We start from the raw sequence: 19,021 nt of genomic DNA, 5'->3' as shown, positions 1-19,021 counted from the left end.
GAAAAACAAGCTAACTTCTTCACCTGATTTTTAAACCTTTCTTGGAATAGTTTCTCGTTTTTGTTAATTTGATACGAAAAGATACAGAGTTAAAAAAAAACTGAAAAGCTAAAGTTAACTAATGTCATGAATCATGAGCACGTGAAATGACCACAAAGTATTTGTTTTGTTGTTTTTTCTGTATGTTGTGTTTTTGTCCTCTATTTTCTGTACTGAACTTTACCTTTGTCTTTAATGCTTTTGCAGATTGTAAATGGCATTAATCCTCTAGTTGTATGGAGGGGTAAAAAACAGTTCATTCACCTTCCATTGCAGGTTATATTATAAACTTTATTGTGCATCATTATTCACATGCATATAGTTCATTTTAATATGAAAAGGTGCAGTGCATTTACAAAATTTGCTTTGTATAAAGACACATTAACTTCGTGCAAACTGTTTAGTTTAGACGTGGCTTCAAACTTTATGTGTCTATACGCTTTCCTCGATTTCATGGCAAAGAAAAAAAAAAGGAATCCAACTAACGGTGACTTCCTATGGTTTGTGTTTTTTTATGATAACGCAGCTTCACGTAAACACGGGAAGCTCTTCTACATTTGTTTTGCGAGGCTAGTTTTGAAAACAGCCAGTGCAACTATTACAGGCCCTCCTCCATTCAAAACCACGTTCACTTTAGTTTTAAAAAATGTTGCACAAGGGTCGTAGCTAAAGAAAATCATCCCCGCAGTGACAAATATAAAAAGCAGACTGAACAATTATAGTCAGTGTGTCATTCTGTAAAACTATGGCAGGCAGAATCCAAAATATTTCTCTACAAAACATGTAGTTTGGTGCAACTCACTTCAGGTACATTTTCTGTGCCATAAAAATCAGTGGACAAAGACATCGCTTGATCAGTTAGGTGCTTTTCCTACAGAATCACCAGAACACCGCCATCAAATTTCAAAATATCCTATTTTTAAAAAGCAGAGGTAGATCCAGTGCACTCAGAAGCATTTAAACTGTGTGTAACATGTCAGACGGTTGTGCTATAGAAGGGTGATTTCGCTGGGTGGCAGGGTGAGTCTCTTTTCTCGGACCGACAGCATGTTCTCCATGTGCATGGCGATGACCCGGCACAGCTCCAGGCCCTGCGGAGCACACAGGCACCGAGGTCAGATTACCGGCCCACCGCTCATGGTTAGCTCTTTAACACACACACACACACACACCTGTTCCAGCTGCAGCTGTGTGATCCGCTGGTTGAGCAGGTCTCCGATCATGATCTCCACGTAGGGGTAGCTGGAGCCTGAAGTCGGTCTCTGGGTACGAGTCGACTGGACCTCCTTCAGAGGGAATCGCACCATGGCCTCCTAATCATTAACACATAAGAACACGCTCATGAATAAACATCCACCAGAAACACACTGGATAACTCAAAACAGCTTTTTTCCTCTGGTGTGTGGTTTGCTGTATTGAGATAAGAAAGCGAACAGACACACATCTTAACCAGCAGAGGGAGCCAAATACCTTGTTTTTATGTCATTTAGTGAAACATTTTAACCCTAAATGGTTTAAGGCAAAGGTTATGACCCACAAAGCTTTGCTATAAGGCAGTTAAATGCTAATTACAGAAACTGCCTTTTGTGTGAATTAAACTACAGTTTAACAGCTGAGGGCTGAACGACTTTGCTGAATGTTGCTGAAAAAGTTCAAAAAGCTAAAATTAGCACAACTATAGTTCAAAGCTAAAAGAAGCAGAATGCTACTGGAAAGCTAAAAGTTGCAAAGGGCGAGTTAGAAACAGCAAAATACTAGCTAAAAGTAGCAAAATGCTAGTGAATGGCAGCAAACAACTAGCTAAAAGGTAAATGCTGCAAAAGGGTAACTAAAAGCTAAAGTACCAAAGTCTTGCTAAAATCTAAAAGTAGCTAAACAAGAGTTAAAAGCAGCTAAAGGTTAGCTAAAAACTAAAAGTACCATAGGCTGGCTAATAGTGAAAGTATCAATAGGGTAGCTAAAGGCTAAAAGTTGGGGGAAAAAATAGCTAAAAGCAGCAAAATGTTTGCTGAAAACAGAAAAATGCAAATTAAATGTTAAAAGTAGAATAAGGAGAAAAAAATGGAGCGAGTATTCAGAAGCAGATTTCAAAGAGAACAATGTTTTTGAAAGATTTGAAGACATCTCAAATGTTTTTCTTTTTGGAAAAGGTTTGTAAATAAACTTTAATATTTTGTAGACTGTCTGTATGTGTTGCAACAATCATGACAAAAAAAGGTTTAAGAATTTATTTTTTAAATTTCAAAACTATTTCTGACCAGATTAAAAGCTAAGGCTAAGACCAAATTGTATTGCTGTCTTATTAAGACAACTCCAACCTTAAAAATATTATAGCAATTTATGCAAACATAAATATTGTGTGTGTGTGTGTGTGTGTGTGTGTGTGTGTGTGTGTGTGTGTGTGTGTGTGTGTGTGTGTGTGTGTGTGAGACGTACGTGAGTGTCCTTGTTAAGAAAGTGCAGTCCGTTCAGATTAACAGCCAGGATGCACGGGGCGCTGATGGAGGCGGAGCTCAAGCTCTGGATGTAGAAGAACGAGGAGCCGAACATGGCGAAGGCACTCACCAGGCCTGCATTAAAATGCACAAAATGGTACGTCGTCCGCGCCAACCCCATCAAGCTTTCACGCGCGTGTCCACAAAGTGCGGCTAGCTTACCGAGGAACTGGGCACGGGCCTGGTGCGGGTTCAAAGGCTGGACGTGCTGCATGTGCTGGGTTATCATGTTCAGCCACACCTGTGAGCCCTGTTTGCTGTAGAACGGTGAGGGGACACACTCCTGCACCTCCCGGCTAAACACACACACACACGGTAAGACACAAGCCTGGTATAACTGAAGACAGCAAACTAACATTATATTACACATTTAAAACTTAGCGGGTGTTTTATGTAATCAGTAAGAAGCAAAGATGGAACCGTGTCCATAGATATGTGCATGTATGTGATTTGGTTTATATAAAAAGGAAAGGATTCGTGTTTGTGTGGCACGCTACAGACAAAGGTTTCAAAGAAAAGTTGGAGCATATATTTACAGAGTGGGGAGGTAGATGGAGTCCTTGGCACGGTGCTGCAAAGCTGCCAGCCTTGCAATCTGCTGCATGTGCTGATCACTGGGCTTCCCCTGAGGAACCACGCTCAGCAGGGCCTTCAGGTAGTCAGGCAGCACCTGGAAAATATCCAGCACCGGACAGCACTTCAGCTGCGTGAAGCACTGTAGAAATACTACACCCCGTAGTGGTTTAATATTGGGGGAGTGGTGTAAATTTGGGTAGGAAAAGTTGTACAAGAAAGCGACAGGGGGTCCATTGGAAATGTTAGGAACAATTGATATCTTTACCTGTTTTAGACAGCTCTTTGACTGACCTCCGTATGGAGAAATGAAGCTTAATCCTGACCGGACTGACAAGCTAACGGCTAGTCTGGGACGCTCCAAAATCCAAGTGAATTTCTGTGCCTTAAAACTACAAATAATAAACGTTCCATGGCTGCTCGGGCAAACGTTATTTTCTAAACCTCGCCATCAGTATTGCAATATTTACACGCAGTTCTGTGGTGACTGACGAGCAGCAAGTAACTGTATCATAATATTTCTGCTGGAACAGCAACATAATGCAAAACCGACGGCGGTGTAAGGGGTCATAAAATGGCGTTTGCAAGGACTGGTGTGGATTTTTAAAAATTAGAGCTGTCTTAAAACATTAATCTGGTCATAGTTAGTACCTTATTAGCTGTGGCATCAGTCACGGAGCAGGGAGTATGGAGGAAAGGGCAAAGTTTTCATCCAGGCTAGGCTAATGAAGGCTCTTTATTGTGAGTTAGCTAACATGAAACCTCTGTACCTTTATTCCGTACTCCATGCTCTATGACTGATGTCAGTACTGATAACTATTTGACAAAACATCACTTCAAAAGTGACCAGACTGTCCCTTATAAACGGGACATGCAAATCCTCTGCCATCCACCAGAAGATGTCGCAGCACCTACACTCCAGAACCTCCAAAATGCCTTCATGTTCATTGTACCTGGTTATAGTGCATGGTGACGTAGAGCTCGTTGTCCAGTTTCAGAGCCAGGCTCCAGACGACTCTCCTGAACCAAAAGCTGTAGTTGGCGTCCACCGGCTCGGCCTCCGTAGCGATGTCAAGGATGTACTCACACTTGTTCAGGGGACGCACATTCTGACCTACACAGGGGAGCAGTTCAGGTTTCGTCTATTTGTCTTGACCTCGAGAAGTGTTTAACGCTTCCCATATTACCTCTGTGTGTGACCAGAAAGACGGCGTATTCCTCCAACGCCTCCAACCTCTGGAGTCCCATCTCCAAGCAAAGCTCTTCAATGGCATCCAAAGCAACCTGGCATTAAAGGTTGTTTGTCACTACTTCAACAACATTACGTGTTATTTGCTGTTTTAGATGTAGAAACTACTAGAAGTTGTTTTATCTACGAGGTCCTACTGTGACGCTTATCTTATCCAGTTCTATTGGTGAGTGAGCTGCCACTTACAGAGCAGGTCTTGATTTTCAAGTGCCTCTCGATCCCACCCGGGAGCAGGAAAAGCTGTCTCTTGGAGCTCCGCCCAGCCTGCACACAGACAACCAATCAAACGACTGAGCGGCCGCTTCCGACGGCGCATCAGATTCACCGCGGGGGGCGTCAGATCGCCACATTATAAATCATTTCTTAAAAAGGCATACCAAGTTTGTCTACTGTACAAAAAAAGAACAAAAAGATTGACAATATTACCACGTATGTCAATTAAATTAAAATTAATTTTTTGCTGTGTGTTTTATTTATGAGCAAGTTTTGATTAGTGCTTCTTTAATGAATGAATTAATAATAGTATCAGAGTAAACATTAGGTCTGGTTGCAAATTGTTTTCAGTTTATGTATATTTTCCCCTCTGTCAAGACCTAAATCCAACATAGAATAAGTGAATTAACAAATAACCAGCATGGCTTTGAGCTCCATGTTGTTGGGGTACTGAACACGTCCACCATATTGGAAAGTCCTCTTCAGATTCTGCTCACACGCCTTGGCAATACCTGCCAGTAAAGAGCAGCAGCCAGTAAGCACGTTGATACAGAATTATAAACGGCTGCTGGCCGGCGACAGATCTAATTGGCCGATTGGGTACCTTGGTACGGCATCCCGGGGCTGTCGCAGGCGTCCTGCATGAACCTCAGCAGGAACGGCTTCATGACGTCAGAGCAGCGGTGGAAAGCTGTGAGGATGTACATCAGCCTCCATCCTTTCTGGCAGCTTTCCCTGCGCGAAAACACACCAATGAACTCCACATTCAATCCTCCCGCATCACCTCAACGCCACATGAACCGGAAAGCCTTACGGTTTGGAGCTGGTGTTGGCTGTGACCTGCTTTATCACTTGGCAGTAGGCTTCGTCCTTCATCAGACCGTGGTCACCGCTTAACTAGATTTATCGACACGGAGTGGATGCACAGAAAAATACACAGAAAATCCTGTTTGTCGTGAGTTTGTTGCTGTGGAAACTCCGCTTACCTTCAGGATAGTAGCCACGAGGTCCTGCTCTGTCTGACCTTTCATCGGGAAGTCTCCCATGAACTTCATTATAGCTGGACAAAAACAGATAGTTACTAATAAATGGAGCCAGACGGTTCACGGCAGGAGGTAAAGTAACAAAAAACAGGTGGTCTCTACCATCATCTTCTCTCATCCTTTTATATTTGTCACATCGTATCAGTGCTCTGTTACCTAAGAAGATGTCCGCAGCTACTCTGTTCATCCCGCTGTCCGAGAAGTCGATCAGAGATTCGTGGAGCGGGGACTAGAGATTAAAAAAAAACAGGAAAGAAATGTGTTGGCTGGATCCCGGACAAAGAATAAGTATGTTTGCAGGTTTGCAAACCTGGATATTGAGGAAAAAAAAACAAGACTGAATCAAGAAATTCATCACGCGGGAATCTAAAGATGACTATATTGTTTTGCGATTGCACTTTAAGGTGGAATATACGCCAGTCACCTTTGAGAATTTGACCATATCAGCAGGGTCCCTGCCCTCTTTCCCCTTTTTGGCTTTCTGTTCACTGCGAAGGGAAAAACACACACACACACACACACACAGTGAATTAACACATTATGGCATTATTTTAAGCTTGGCTCGTGCGAGTGCGCGCCCGGCTGACCTCCTGTTCCTCTGTGCCTCTCGGAAGTACTTCTTGGCGAACTCCGTCATGAGATACTGATTGCTCTGCAGAGACAGGTCGTTCAGCTCGACACTCCAGCTGTCCCCGTACGTCTCATTCACAGCCTGATGCACACAAAAACAGTGCAGTTACCTACAAAAGATTAACACTGGGGTAAAATATTAAAAGTACGTAGTCTGCATGTATGTTTCGTTGTTACCTCCGCCAAGGAGGCTCTGTTTTCTGTTGTGTCCTTTGCTAACAGACAGACAAACAAACCAACGATCACGTACAAACTAATGAACAGATTTGGAGGGAATCTTCCGGAAATGTTGGGGTTGTCACAAAAAACAACGGATTAAAATTTGGTGCAGATCCAGATTATGATCCGCATCTCACTATTTTCTAATCACGCTGTGTCCTTGGCGGAGGTTTGCGCTCTCTGAGTGCTTCTAGCTGCTTTCTGTGTAATATATGCAGCTGTATGATGATGTGGGGAGAACACATCTCAGCCATTTGCACCTCTGTGGAGAGGTCGAGCTCGTGAGCAGCCACGGCAGAGCCCAACGCTACGGCGACGGCAGCCGACGCAGCCACTCGGCCCTGCCTGTCCCGAGGCTCCACGCGCTCGGCGGGCAGAGCCAGGAAGTCCGGAGCAGCCACGGGACGAACGTATTCACTGGGAAAGGCTCCGGATTTTCCGAACACAGCCCCGAACCTCCAGCCTGTTTGTGGACACACACGACGACAGCGGAGGCAGTATGGGCAGTTGTTGAGACGTATAGATGCGAACAGAGGCACAGTAAAGAAAGAGTCGTGCCACACCCACCAAACTCAGGCGTGTCCCTCTTCACCTCCTCCAGCAGCATGACCTTCTTTCTCACGATGCAGCCGTACTGTTTGCCTGAACATTAAGACACAGACAGGTTCACAGAAGCAGAAAGCAGAGATATTGCGGTGAAACGCCTCGGCATGTCTGCAGCGTGTCTCACCAGACTCCATCCCGTCCATGCGCTGCAGTCTGATGATGTCCCCTTTGTGGAAGCTGAGCTGAGTCCTGCTGTCAGTGATGTAATTCCTCACTGCCACCACGTACTCAGAGTCCTGATAAAAAAAGAGTAAGTTTACTTGTGATCGAGTAGAAAAAGATTGTAAAGTCCCTCGTCCATTTCATTCACACGTGTGCACAAAGAAAAATGTCCCAAAGAGTTTCTGACCTTCTTGAGCTCCGTGAGGAAGTGATCGATCATGTGTTTGACCTGCGGGGCCTTGGCTGAGAACAGGATCAGCTTCTCGTTGGTCAGGTTGAACTCCAGCATGTTCTTAGATGGGACGGACAAGAACAGGATGTCCGAGTAGCTGCACAGGAAGTCCAATGTCAAACCAGGAACTGAGCTTATTGTCAAAGATCAAAGCAATCGAACGGCCTCTTTTAAAGGACTTAATGAAACTATTCAAAAGTATCTTAGTTGCAAATGATGCAAAGAATTGGTAGCATCCTCTGCATGCTAACAAAAAAACATCTGTGCTTCCTTTTGTTGTTCCTTTAGAGCAGGAAACTGAAACAACTGAAGGAGAAGAGTTTTATATACAAAAGTGTGGGCAGGAAGGTGAGTTCATGCAGCATTAGTACACAGTCTGTGATTATATTTTTCTCTGATGTGGCTTTTCTTTACTCTCCTAGTTACGAACCTTGAAATTAAAGTAAAATCTCGCTTCTATGAAATATATCTGCTCTGTGAAAAACCTAAAGCATTAGTTTATATCTGTTGAACTGGGGTTCAGTGGAAAGGTAACGAACACCTAATATCTTACCTGTTGTAGCTCTTTGAAGAACCTCAGTTTGGTTAAATAGAGTTTAAATCTGACCATTTTTCTAATCGTTTCCAGAAAATTCAAAACAAAGCTACGTAGGGAAAAATGCATTTTTCCCAACTGAACTGTAACAAAGTTTGAGACAAAATGCCAAATAATCAAAGAAAATCAACAAACACAAGAACACTCTGTAAGTACGATCCTTTCAAAATGCACAAATGTTGTTTTCTACGTGATTACTTTATTAGTAGTATTTTCCGTGATGATCACCTGTAAGGCCTCAGCACTCTGAAGTAGTCTGAAGCCGTAGAGCTGCTCTTTACCAGCTTCAGCAGTTTGATCCCATTATGAGACACAGACAACACCTGTACGCCTGTTCCCACGCTGCCCTGAAACACACACACACACAAACACACACACACACACACACTAAACAATACACATAACTGAAGGCTTAAACTCATACAGGTCAACAGGAGGAGGAAGGCTGCCTTGGAGGAATAATGTTGAGGTTAAACTTTCAAACTCACAGAGGCCGGGAAGAGACGGGAGAAGTAGATCTCCCATGAGTCTTTGGCCATGGCCACCACTTTCTTCTTCAGGTTCTCGTCGTGTGCTCCCGATGACTGATCCACTTTGTTCTCCGCTGTCAAAGAGGGGGGAAAAAAGGATGAGTTTTAAAAGTTATCACCACCACCTACATGAAGAGCAAATCTTTGCCTCTTTAGTACAAGGATGTGTGCTCATTTTTTTATTTTTTATTTTTATTTTCATACCAAACAAGGCTTTCATCTTCTGCCTCTCCTCCTGGCTGATGCGGACGCAGGCCTCGCAGAAGGTGTCGTGTACAACCTGCAAAAGATATTCACATCCAATAATGTGAACAAATCTGATAGACAAGAAGAAAGCTTTTACTGTTGTTAAAAGAAGAGCTAGAAGGCCAGAACAGGTGTAGATGCTGCTCCTAAATACAATTTAGGATTAAATGATTTCAAAACTATTAAAAATCTATTTATGTAACACCAGAAACCCAAACTGTTTGTAAAAACAAGGTTGCAGCGTAATGATTATTATCATTAACCGATAAGTTGTGATCCAGTTAAATCTTTACCCTATTCAGACATTCAATGGAAAGCGGGAAATCAATTATCCGGGACCTAAAAAGAAAAACTTTATGGGAATATTCACAGACTATTCTGAACCAACCTGTCTGAAGATGAGGTCAAGAATCAGAGGATTGTTCAAAGTCTCTTTTGGGTAAAAAACCTGCAAACAGCAAAAAACTACAGGTGAGTTAAAGAAGCGTTTATTCAAGTAAGGTCACACCAACGTAATGTTCAAACCTTCACCCCTCATTGCAAACTTCCTGCAGTGAAATAACACATGATTCGATGCCCACCTCCTTCCTCATGAAGAGTTTCCAGGGGACATTAGAGTAGGTGTAATACTCATCGCTGGTTCTGCTGTGGAGCTGAGTCTGAATAATCTCTTCTTCTACTGGCAAATCTCTGGAAACTGGATACACACACACACACACACACACACACACACACACCAACGAGGTCACACTGAAGATGAATGCCTTGTGTGAAATGTGCCCGATGATTTCAGTCGGTTTTGGGGTTTATTGATAAAAACTGAGAAGACCAGTTCACCTGGAGGAGGGGTCGGTGTTAAGTTGGAGCTGCTTGGTCCTGCGGCTCGCGGCTTGGCTGCTTTGGCGACTTTAACCCCGTCGTCTTTACGCTGGGAAGGCTGAGGCTTCTTCTGAGACTGAGATTTTTTTTTTTAAGAGCAGTCAGATAAAACTTTACCCTGTCTGTGCGTGTTTGCGCGAGGTCTGGGGCTTTACCGGTTGCGGTGGGTTCGCCATTTGATCTTTAAGGATCTCCATAGCTTCGTCGTGAGGGTCGGCTTTCTTCCCAAACTTCTTTCCATCACTTTTCCTAGACGGGTCAAAATAATTACTGTAGATGCATCATTATTATCAACTGCATTGAAATGGATGACTAATACAAGAGCCGGATATACAGCAAACACCTTAATCCAGCCTTCATCACAAGCTAATAGAACATGGCTGGATTGCAGCAATTCTTCACTGTGAAAGCAGAGACTCTGTTCCCTTCTTAGTACTCCCAAAATAAATTTGTCACTGCTTTTTTTCACCAAAGTCCTAGAGATGCTGCTCTTTGACCTCGCCACACTCTACTTGTGAGCAACACACTCTCATGTCGATACGCCCAAGATTCGCACCGTGCCCCGGGTCAGCCCTGGTGCAACTCTCCTGGACCTTTTCAAAATAAAACAAGAAGATCACCCCATTGCTAACATGATGCTGAGGTCAGAGCTTAGGCAAGAGGTTAGCGTGGCCAGTCCTGCTTCAATATCTTGACGACCAAGCCATGCAGACGCGTGCATACTCCGTGTCATGGATTTGGTGTCACCACTAATCACTGGTGTCCTGTCATTTGCTGCCACCCAGAGACTCCACCCAGGCCCCTGTTGCATTGGTTTCATGATAATAAACCACCATGATCTCACTACAGAACCTTTGTGCAAACTATCATGGGCCTATCGTGCTCTTTCACGACTAACGGGGAGCCGACCGACCTTATTCTGGCTGATTTTTTATATCATCGTGAGGTTGTCATCCAGTGTGAAGAACCAAAATAAGTTTGAGACCCGTATATCACCAGTTATTTTCTTTTCAATACAAAGTTGGCTAAACAAAATGTTTTGCTCTAGCCCACTTGTTTCTTTAGACAAAAATGTCATTCTGATTAATTACATGAGTTCAGTGTACAAACAGAGGAGCTGGAAGACATATTTGCCCACGGAAACATATTCTTGGTAACATTTTGAGTCTTTTAGATAAAGGAGCTGTGTGTTTGTGTTACCTCTGAGTGGGAGACCCACTCGAAGATGTTGTGCCTGTAGGCTGGTGCTGTTTGATGATGTCTTTGATGTCGTGGCTTGGGTCAGTGCGCTCCACGTTACTCACACTGGATCGAACCACATCTTCCGGAGGGGGTCCGCGTGTTGGACCTGATATCAATAACTTATTTTAGTTCAAGCAAACATAAACTTGAAATGTTAGGGTTCTCCACTCATAAGCCTGTACGCATGTAGGCACTGGGCTAACCAGTTAAAGTAATGACTTTATTCCAGAGTTTTGATTTGATGCATCTGAATTCAAAGCTAAATTACGGCATCTTCAGCTTTCATTGCAAATAAATACACCATGAAACAAATCCAAGGCCTACTCGTTTTCCGCTGAGCGCTGGAGGGGCTTTGTTTGTGCGACTCGTTGCTCTCTTTGGTCTGCAGGAAAACCAAAAAAAAAAGTGACAACGCTGAAATGCGATGTTTTGGGTCGAAATGCATCGTCAAACCACGATGCGCGTTTACTCACAGGACTGGGTGTGTGTGACCGCGGCGGGACGTGTGTGTGATGTTGCGAGGGTGGGGACTGGGGAGCAGGAGCAACAGGCGGGAAAGAGGACAACATCTGCTGCTGGATGGCAATGGCCTGCATGGTCATCTGCTGAGCCTGCAGCGCAAAAACAGAGACATGCAGAACGTGAAGCATATCCAAACCACAGTTACAGCTTGTCTTACTGTGTACCTTTTATCTATTCCATCATTTTGATATAAAACTGAAAAGGTAATAACTAATGGAGCTTAAAGAACTAAAACTAGCATTGCTTGAAATAAAGGTTATCGTCTGCTGCCTTGCATACCAAAGTTTAAAACGAAGATCTTGCTCGATCTGTCAGTGCTTACAACATGTGTTGGGGATGACTCTCAGCAACTTCCACACCCAATTGTAGCTCATCCTCTATAAAACCGGCTGAGTTATAGCCATTTTTGTGTTTGTCTAAGTAGATTATCTGTGGCAGCCATCTCGAATTTGGTTGACTTCAAAAGCTAATTTGTCGTAGACGTACATCCAATGATTACTTTTTTTAAAGTTTCATTGAAATTCGGCCAGTGGTTGACAAGATATTTTGCTAACAGACAGACAAACACAGACAGAAGCAGTTAGATGATCACCTGCCTTTCAGGCAAAAACAAAAAAACTCAGTTTTTGCATGTTAAATACAAGCTAATGTGACCACTGTTGTGATTATTTGTGTTTTAATACCTAATGTTGAAGTTTTTTTTATTTTTTTTATCTGAATTTAATAACAGTTGCACTAAAATTATAGTTGTTGAGAAAAAAGAATACCACACCAGAATGATAGCTTGCTGGTTGATGATGGCCTGTTGCTCTTGAGTCAGTACCGTCTGCTCCAATCCTGAGGGGAAAAAACAAACATTTGTTAGACAACTGCATTAAAATGATGCATAAGGAAACAACAGCAAGCACACCCTTTAGTCCACTGCTTAAAACACGGCAAAGTCCTGTGGTTTACAAAAAAACGCACACTTTAAAAGCCCACCATGCCCGCTCGCTTTGGGCCACGCATGCCGGGGAAACTCCACTGCACAAACTCTCTTCTTGTACCTGGCACACCTGCCATCACAGGTAAGCCTGGAACTGCAGGCATGGTTGGGAGGGAGGGCACGCCCGGCACACTTGGGACAACGCCGGCGTGGGGCGGGGTGGCGTTTCTGTCAGCCGGAGGGGCAGCTGTGGGCTTAGCGGCAGGGGTGCGAGAGGGCGAAGGAGTGGGTGTTGCCCGAGTGGCAGGAGGGGTTGGAGAGGAAGTCTGCTGGCTGTAGGGGTGTTGGGGCCGGTTGTATTGGTGGTACTGTGGTTGTGGTTGCGGTTCCGGCTGCTGCGGCGGCGGTGGTGGTTCTGGTTGTTCCTGCTCTTGTTGTTGGTGCTGTTCGTGGTGATAGTGGTGGGAAGGGACTGGCATAGTCGGGATGGGGGGCATCATTCCTCCTGCTACCGGCAACACTGGCACAGCTTAAGCAGCGATTAGGGAACAAAGTTCAAATCAAAAATAGTCTCACCTGTGTGTTTTTACTGCTCTTTTAACGGACCTAACACCAGAAATACACCGTTTAAGGAAGTATCCACATTTTAAAGATATAATGTGGAGATTTGAGTTGAACAAATGACCTCTAACACGCAACAAAGGGGTACTTCCATGAAACATGCAAGACAAAAGGAGCAAAGTAGGTAGGTACATTTATTTATATAGCACTTTTCAGCACAAGTCGACTCAAAGTAACCAGATAATTGTGAGAGAAATAGTAGAAATAATAAATTCATGAAAAAACTCAGAAATGATAAATGCCGATTGGGTAAAGACCTCTACGGTTACAATGAATGGCTGTTCGTGCATTATTTATCGAGCCACAGTGCTCATTACCGCTTCTAAACAGCAGATAAAAGCTGATGAACTGCATGCCTGAGTCTTCAAATGACAGCCCTGAAAAGTCCAATATAGCTAACGACACAAAAATACTTCAATAATCTTTGTTTTAATGCAATCGACACTGACCCTGAGCTCTAAAATGAGAAAGAAACTCAAAGTACGGCTGAAGATTTAGGTCCCACTTAGATAAAACTAAATAATTTATGTAACACAGAGCAATAGAAAGAAGTAAATGGAGTAAGTTGAAAGAAAATGACAATAATTAATGGAAAATAAAACCTAAAGAAAAGCAGGTGTCTGCACAGCCTTTGGGCATTACTTGAAGCAATCCCACATTGAGAGTTTTACCTCCGGGGTGTATTCCTGGTGGATAGGGCCGGCTGGAAGGTGTGTAACCCTGCCCCTCTCCTCGTCCTCCTCCTGCGACGCCTATGCCTCCTCCTCCCTTCATTCTCGCCGACAACCCTGTCCTTTCGGTGTTCTGGCAGGCAGAGGCGACCAAAGAATGGAGATTCAGCAAAACAGAAAGGGACGGCTGCAGGCGTCGAGAGCCGGCAGTTTAAAAGCACGTAAAGAACACAACTGGAGGAAAACAAACTGGGAGAGCACGGAGGAGGTGTAGCGCTGTTCATTCAGACCCTTTCTAGGGGAGTAAGCAGAGCTGCAGGAACTGAATACCCTCCAGGAAGTACCATAAACACTGTAGGTGAGGCTCCGTCGCAAAGACATGACAAGTCAACAAATAGGGAAACAGATCCAATGTTATCAAAAGGAAATTAAAGTAAAAATGGTCACACAACTACAGTTCTCTTTTTCTAAAGGAAGGTTGATGTTAAAACCAAAGAATCAGAGACAAAGAACACAACACCTGCAGTCCGGATGCTCCAAGATCTTGATTTATCTCAAGTTGGATGCGCTCCACGTTGAGTCTCGTTAACAGGTGCTTCTGTCCTGTTTCACATGTTCGTTTAACGTGCCTCACACGCCCACTGCTAAAGTCAACACGTCCGTGGTGTTAAACGCAAGCTGCCTGCTGTTACGGTCTAATACGGTAGGTCATTTGGTAACCCAATCATCCTTCTTGCCCCTCTCCATTCATACGCAGACCGAGGAGGCGGATCACTTGTTCCAACCCTCCATCAACACCCACTTCCATTCACTCTGACATGGCAGAACACGAACTAAAAACTAATGTATAAATCCCTTTTTTTGCGATGAAATACAACCAATAGTGCAGAACTTAAAAACTAATTAACTGACTGGCACTATTAAACACAGTACGTATCAGCCTGTGTACTCATATACACATAATATGCATGATATGCACAAAAGGTTATAATTCATGTAGTGTATCTGGCCTGTTAGTGCAACAATGAAGCTTCTTTTCCCCAAAAACAAAACAGAAAGGGCTTTTAAAACTCCAGTGAATCAGTGTGAGCACTCACAGCGCCGCTGTCGGACAGCACCGGTTCAAACAGGCTGTCCAGGTACCGGTCCATCCCTCTCTGGGTCTGACCGTCGCTGAACCCGTCGGACTCAGCTGGGAACAGACAAACAGCCGGGGCATGAGCAGCGTTTACACAGGAACTGGAACATTCTCCTCTTTCTGAGCTGAAGACTATGGCAGCTTTAAAGACAGATCCATTCGAAAACTACAGAGTGACCGTTTGGTTGTTTTGTCTTAGAGCTTTCAAATGCCTCCTTTAAATCCAAAGAAATATTTTGGGTCTGACTCATGCGGATGACTTTAATCTTGCTGGGAATAATTAACCGCTGAGGCAATTGCATTTGTCTTCAAAATGGCAAGAAATGAAATAAATGAAGAAGATAATAGTCACACTGTCAAAATGATTGATTTCAGCTGTAGCAAGGAGTCCCATACCAAGATGGTCCCATCTCCGTGCTTAACTGTGGGTCTTTGTGTTATTTGTATATCTAATGTAGGTGTTTGATAATGTCATGGCTGTAAACATCGAGGATCCATCCTAAGCGTGCACACTTGTGCTTTTAGGGTTTTACCAATTTTGATACAAGTCTGAAAGCAAATTTTTTAAAAACAAGCCAAGTTTTTTTCCACAGCTGAATAAACCCCAAAGAAATGCTTTCTAATTTTAGGAATATATGTTCAAAAGTTTTTTTAAATTTAAGCGTCTGTATGTTAAAACTGCTGACTTATACAATTTGAGAAAAGTTCTGACAGCACCGTAAACAATGCAGTTGCATAATCTGCAAATAGACTGGTACTTGTAAAAGCACAGTGGTATCATTTATTTGTGTTTGTGTTTAGTACCGTGGCTGTAGTAACCTTCAGAGTCGGGCAGACTGTAGGCTGGTCTGCTGCTGAGAGGAGAGGAGGCAGGAAGCTCCTCATCTGAGTCAAAACCACCTCCGAACAACGTGCTGGGAGAGCAGAGGAGAACAATCTACATTAGGATCTACTGTCCTTGGCAGGGTTTTTTTTTTTTTACCACATACGTGATGCAGGGGGGTAGATTTCGCTCACTGACAGGCTGGCATTAGCTCTGACTTTCGCCGGGTTGTCAGTGCTGATGATGAAGTAACTCTTTTGCTTCGGGAAGTCCACGGGAAGCTCCAGGTCCGCTATCAGGTCCAGGACGTAGTCGTGACCCGCCAACTCCACCCACTGGCTCGGCTCCTTCATCAGAATGGAGCTCCCCCTCCACCAGTCAGACACCCCTCTAGAAAAAAAAAACAAAACAATATCCTCATGCACGATGAGCTCAAAGCAGCAGCTACCTAAATATCGTATAAATAAAAGTGTTGAAATTTAACTGAGAGCGGGCTAAGATAAAGATTGGTTTTATGGCATTCGAAACCTTTCAGTTTGACTAAACGCAGACATAATAAATGATCGTTCTGACCTGTGACGGAGGATGTGTCCTGCTAAATCCTCTCCACTAGTCCAAGAATGGACTGGACACAGGAAGGACCCTCCTGCACAAAAAAAACAGGAATGATGAAATTCAGGGACACTGTTCAGAACGTGCACACCCACCGTTAAAGACCGGGTGAGCTCAAGCTCTCATTACCTGATACAGACTAGCAATAAATAATCAATGATCAGGTAATCAGGCTGTAATTGAGCCCTCGAAATAAAAGGTCGGCGTTTTGCTCTCTGCTTTTCTTTGAACGTTCCCACTCATAGAGTTGATCTGAAAGCGTTTTCTGCTTCTTTTTTAAAAATAAGTAAAGTTTTGTCAGGATTCAACTCTGTTTTTTCCAAACTGAGGCCAGTCAAAGAGCTATCCACAACAGGTGAGATAATAACTCTTCATAACACTTCCACAGAGCCAAGGGAACATTTAAAAATGGTTGCTACAAAGCCACATAATACGCCTGAAACGGCGCCTCACCATCGAAACAGTGCACGTGCAGCACCATGTTGGCCTTTTTCCGATTGGCCGTCCACTCCAGCAGCGACAGCGGGTAGGTCCGTGCCGTGTCAGGGGCGGAGCCCGAGCTTAGCTGCACCTTCTGATTGGCTTGGATGAGTCGGTGCTGCAGCAGCGCCTGGCAACCCGCGGGAGAGTGGTCCGACACGAACCTGGAGGGAAAACATCAAACCGGGCTCCACTTTAAAGCTCATTTATAGATTTTTTTTTTTTGTTATTTTGTAATGTATTAGACCAGCAATAAACTGGCAATGATTAATCCCTGATTATGTTCAGAAAATTACATGGTTTTCTCCACCTTTTGTCACCGTTTGCCTAAAACGATCTGTTTACGCGCCATGAAGGCCCACTTTGGTCTTATTGGTCACAAAATGAGGCAGCTGCAAATTCTTTAGTTCGTTGTTTGAAAAAGAGACCACTAAATGTGTAAGATTGTGATCTTCTTATGAGATGTCCTATTTAGTATAGGAGCAGTGTTTTGATGTTGTCTTCAGGCTCTGTAAAAATGCCGAACCTGCTCAAAAATACCAATTTGAAGGAAAAAGGAATCCAGTGAAAACAAAACAAAGCACAAAGTTTAAAAAACAAATTAAAGCAGTTTGACTGCCACAGCTCTCAACTGAGCATTAGTTACAGATTTTATAAGAGCGTAAAATGTGTATCTTTTGGATTCAGGTTCCTCACTTCAGCAGGTATTTCTCCATCTTGGGAGACGGGGCGAAGCTGCACACGCAGGCCAGCAGCAGGAGCCAGCCTCTCTCGGCGTTGTCGGCGTTCGGGTTCCTCCAAACCTGGTTGACAACCTGAGCCAGGATCTCGTCCCGTAAACCCGGAGACAACAGACCCCTTTGGACGATGTAGTTCCCAAACATGTTCTCTTGGGCGCCATTCAGGTGAGGGTCCCCCATGAATCTCAGAACCTGAAGAGGGCGGGGCAAAGGTAAAAATTACAACTCATTCTGGTGTTCCTCTGTAATATCCTGCTTGTTCTTAACACTGTTTGCTGTGTTTTGTTGTAGCAAAAAAAAAAGAAAACAAGCTACTGAAGAGGACGTTCTACCATGTTGAAAAGCTCCAAAGCCTCCGTCGTCATGTCGTCCTCCACTCGGGTCAGAGGGGACTCCAGAGGGGCCATTAACAGTCCAAACTTTGGCTCCTACGGCAACAAATGATTGACAAAGTTATTTTAAACTGCATAATTGAAACTATACCAGCAGTTTGTCAAATGTTTTATGTCCCAGTCGGAGAACTTTGGGTTTTGTTGGTGCTCTTTCACAATTTTTCCCCAGTTTGAAACTTGAGAAATTGGCAAAAAGTAGTCGATATAAGCAAAGAAAAAGGCCCATTCTGTATGTTGCATCTTATACAGTATACAGACTGTTGTATAAGATGCGTTTTGAGCTACTCTCTGGGCTTTACGCTGTGTGTGTGTTGATGCACGTCTCACCCTGAAGTGGATCTGTACGTAGCGGTAGAAAGGGAAGTTGTTGATGTCCAGAGGCAGAGTGAGCTGACCTTCTTCCTGGATGTGAGGAGCCTGGAGCAGAGCCAAACAGTCTGCATGCAGCTCCCTCCTGACTGAGGCAACACCAAGACCAGAAAGGAACCAAAAAGGTTAGCCTCCACTGCGGGGTAACGATAGGTTATTTTTGGGCTTGTTTAAAAATGCCATTAAGGCCCCTAATTTCCACTACTTGGTTTATTTATTAACTAATGCCCCTTCTTGTCCAGCTCTGTCGGGTTGGCTTAAATCATCTTTTAAGCTGTCGGCGCCGATGAGCCGACACATTTCGAAGAGGTGCAGAGTTCTGTCAGAGCTTCGGTTCATGAATTATACGGCAGGACAGGGTGCAACGAGCGCCGATGTGAAAAGACGGACATCTACGCACCTCCCGCCGCCTGCAGCAAAGCGCCCAGCTCCGCAGGGATCACCAAGTGTGTGACGTTCACCACCTCTCGCTTTCTCAGCTCCTGAAACAATAAAGGATTTATTTTTTTAAATATTTTTCTCTTTGCAGCTGCATCCTGGTGAAATACTGACTGCCAAGAAAAGAAATGCATTGCTTCTTTTGGATTTGTTTCCTATACAGGTCATTGTACCATCTCTCTCCTCCTCTTCTCCTCTTCAACTTTCCTTCTGGCTTCGAACTTCATCTGGGAACAAATGTGGAAGGCAAAAATCACACACTTTGTGTTAGTAAACAACGCCAGTTTGCTTCTTTTTTAATATTTCGTCCAACATATTTTATTCATCTGACAAATAA

The 19,021-nt window shown here is 43.8% G+C and overlaps 1 protein-coding gene across 1 annotated transcript in view; it reads right to left on the bottom strand.

The window, feature by feature from the left end:
- Positions 1-309: 309 nt before the first annotated feature.
- myo15aa (myosin XVAa) overlaps positions 310-19,021 on the bottom strand; it is a 30,783-nt gene continuing 12,071 nt past the window's right edge. Inside the window, exons 23-63 of the mRNA XM_025005999.2 lie at positions 18,858-18,911; positions 18,647-18,728; positions 18,205-18,335; positions 17,818-17,913; positions 17,442-17,677; positions 16,719-16,909; positions 16,227-16,299; positions 15,852-16,043; positions 15,635-15,744; positions 14,790-14,884; positions 13,693-13,825; positions 12,248-12,312; positions 11,427-11,564; positions 11,278-11,335; positions 10,912-11,059; positions 9,867-9,960; positions 9,670-9,787; positions 9,414-9,529; positions 9,221-9,280; positions 8,791-8,866; positions 8,545-8,660; positions 8,285-8,403; positions 7,417-7,558; positions 7,192-7,303; positions 7,029-7,103; positions 6,722-6,924; positions 6,200-6,324; positions 6,037-6,100; positions 5,769-5,841; positions 5,556-5,629; positions 5,384-5,466; positions 5,174-5,304; positions 4,987-5,081; positions 4,543-4,620; positions 4,295-4,391; positions 4,061-4,221; positions 3,071-3,204; positions 2,697-2,830; positions 2,476-2,609; positions 1,212-1,352; positions 310-1,130 (exon numbers count right to left, since the gene is read on the bottom strand). Coding sequence (XP_024861767.1) covers positions 1,029-1,130; positions 1,212-1,352; positions 2,476-2,609; positions 2,697-2,830; positions 3,071-3,204; positions 4,061-4,221; positions 4,295-4,391; positions 4,543-4,620; positions 4,987-5,081; positions 5,174-5,304; positions 5,384-5,466; positions 5,556-5,629; positions 5,769-5,841; positions 6,037-6,100; positions 6,200-6,324; positions 6,722-6,924; positions 7,029-7,103; positions 7,192-7,303; positions 7,417-7,558; positions 8,285-8,403; positions 8,545-8,660; positions 8,791-8,866; positions 9,221-9,280; positions 9,414-9,529; positions 9,670-9,787; positions 9,867-9,960; positions 10,912-11,059; positions 11,278-11,335; positions 11,427-11,564; positions 12,248-12,312; positions 13,693-13,825; positions 14,790-14,884; positions 15,635-15,744; positions 15,852-16,043; positions 16,227-16,299; positions 16,719-16,909; positions 17,442-17,677; positions 17,818-17,913; positions 18,205-18,335; positions 18,647-18,728; positions 18,858-18,911 — 4,659 coding nt within the window. The 3' untranslated portion in view covers positions 310-1,028. The remainder of the gene's footprint in view (positions 1,131-1,211; positions 1,353-2,475; positions 2,610-2,696; positions 2,831-3,070; positions 3,205-4,060; positions 4,222-4,294; positions 4,392-4,542; positions 4,621-4,986; positions 5,082-5,173; positions 5,305-5,383; positions 5,467-5,555; positions 5,630-5,768; positions 5,842-6,036; positions 6,101-6,199; positions 6,325-6,721; positions 6,925-7,028; positions 7,104-7,191; positions 7,304-7,416; positions 7,559-8,284; positions 8,404-8,544; positions 8,661-8,790; positions 8,867-9,220; positions 9,281-9,413; positions 9,530-9,669; positions 9,788-9,866; positions 9,961-10,911; positions 11,060-11,277; positions 11,336-11,426; positions 11,565-12,247; positions 12,313-13,692; positions 13,826-14,789; positions 14,885-15,634; positions 15,745-15,851; positions 16,044-16,226; positions 16,300-16,718; positions 16,910-17,441; positions 17,678-17,817; positions 17,914-18,204; positions 18,336-18,646; positions 18,729-18,857; positions 18,912-19,021) is intronic.

Source organism: Kryptolebias marmoratus, linkage group LG12 (genome assembly GCF_001649575.2).
Source record: "Kryptolebias marmoratus isolate JLee-2015 linkage group LG12, ASM164957v2, whole genome shotgun sequence".
NCBI lineage: Eukaryota > Metazoa > Chordata > Actinopteri > Cyprinodontiformes > Rivulidae > Kryptolebias > Kryptolebias marmoratus.
The sequence above is the reverse complement of the archived record's forward strand: the minus strand, read 5'-3'. Positions and strand labels throughout refer to the sequence as shown.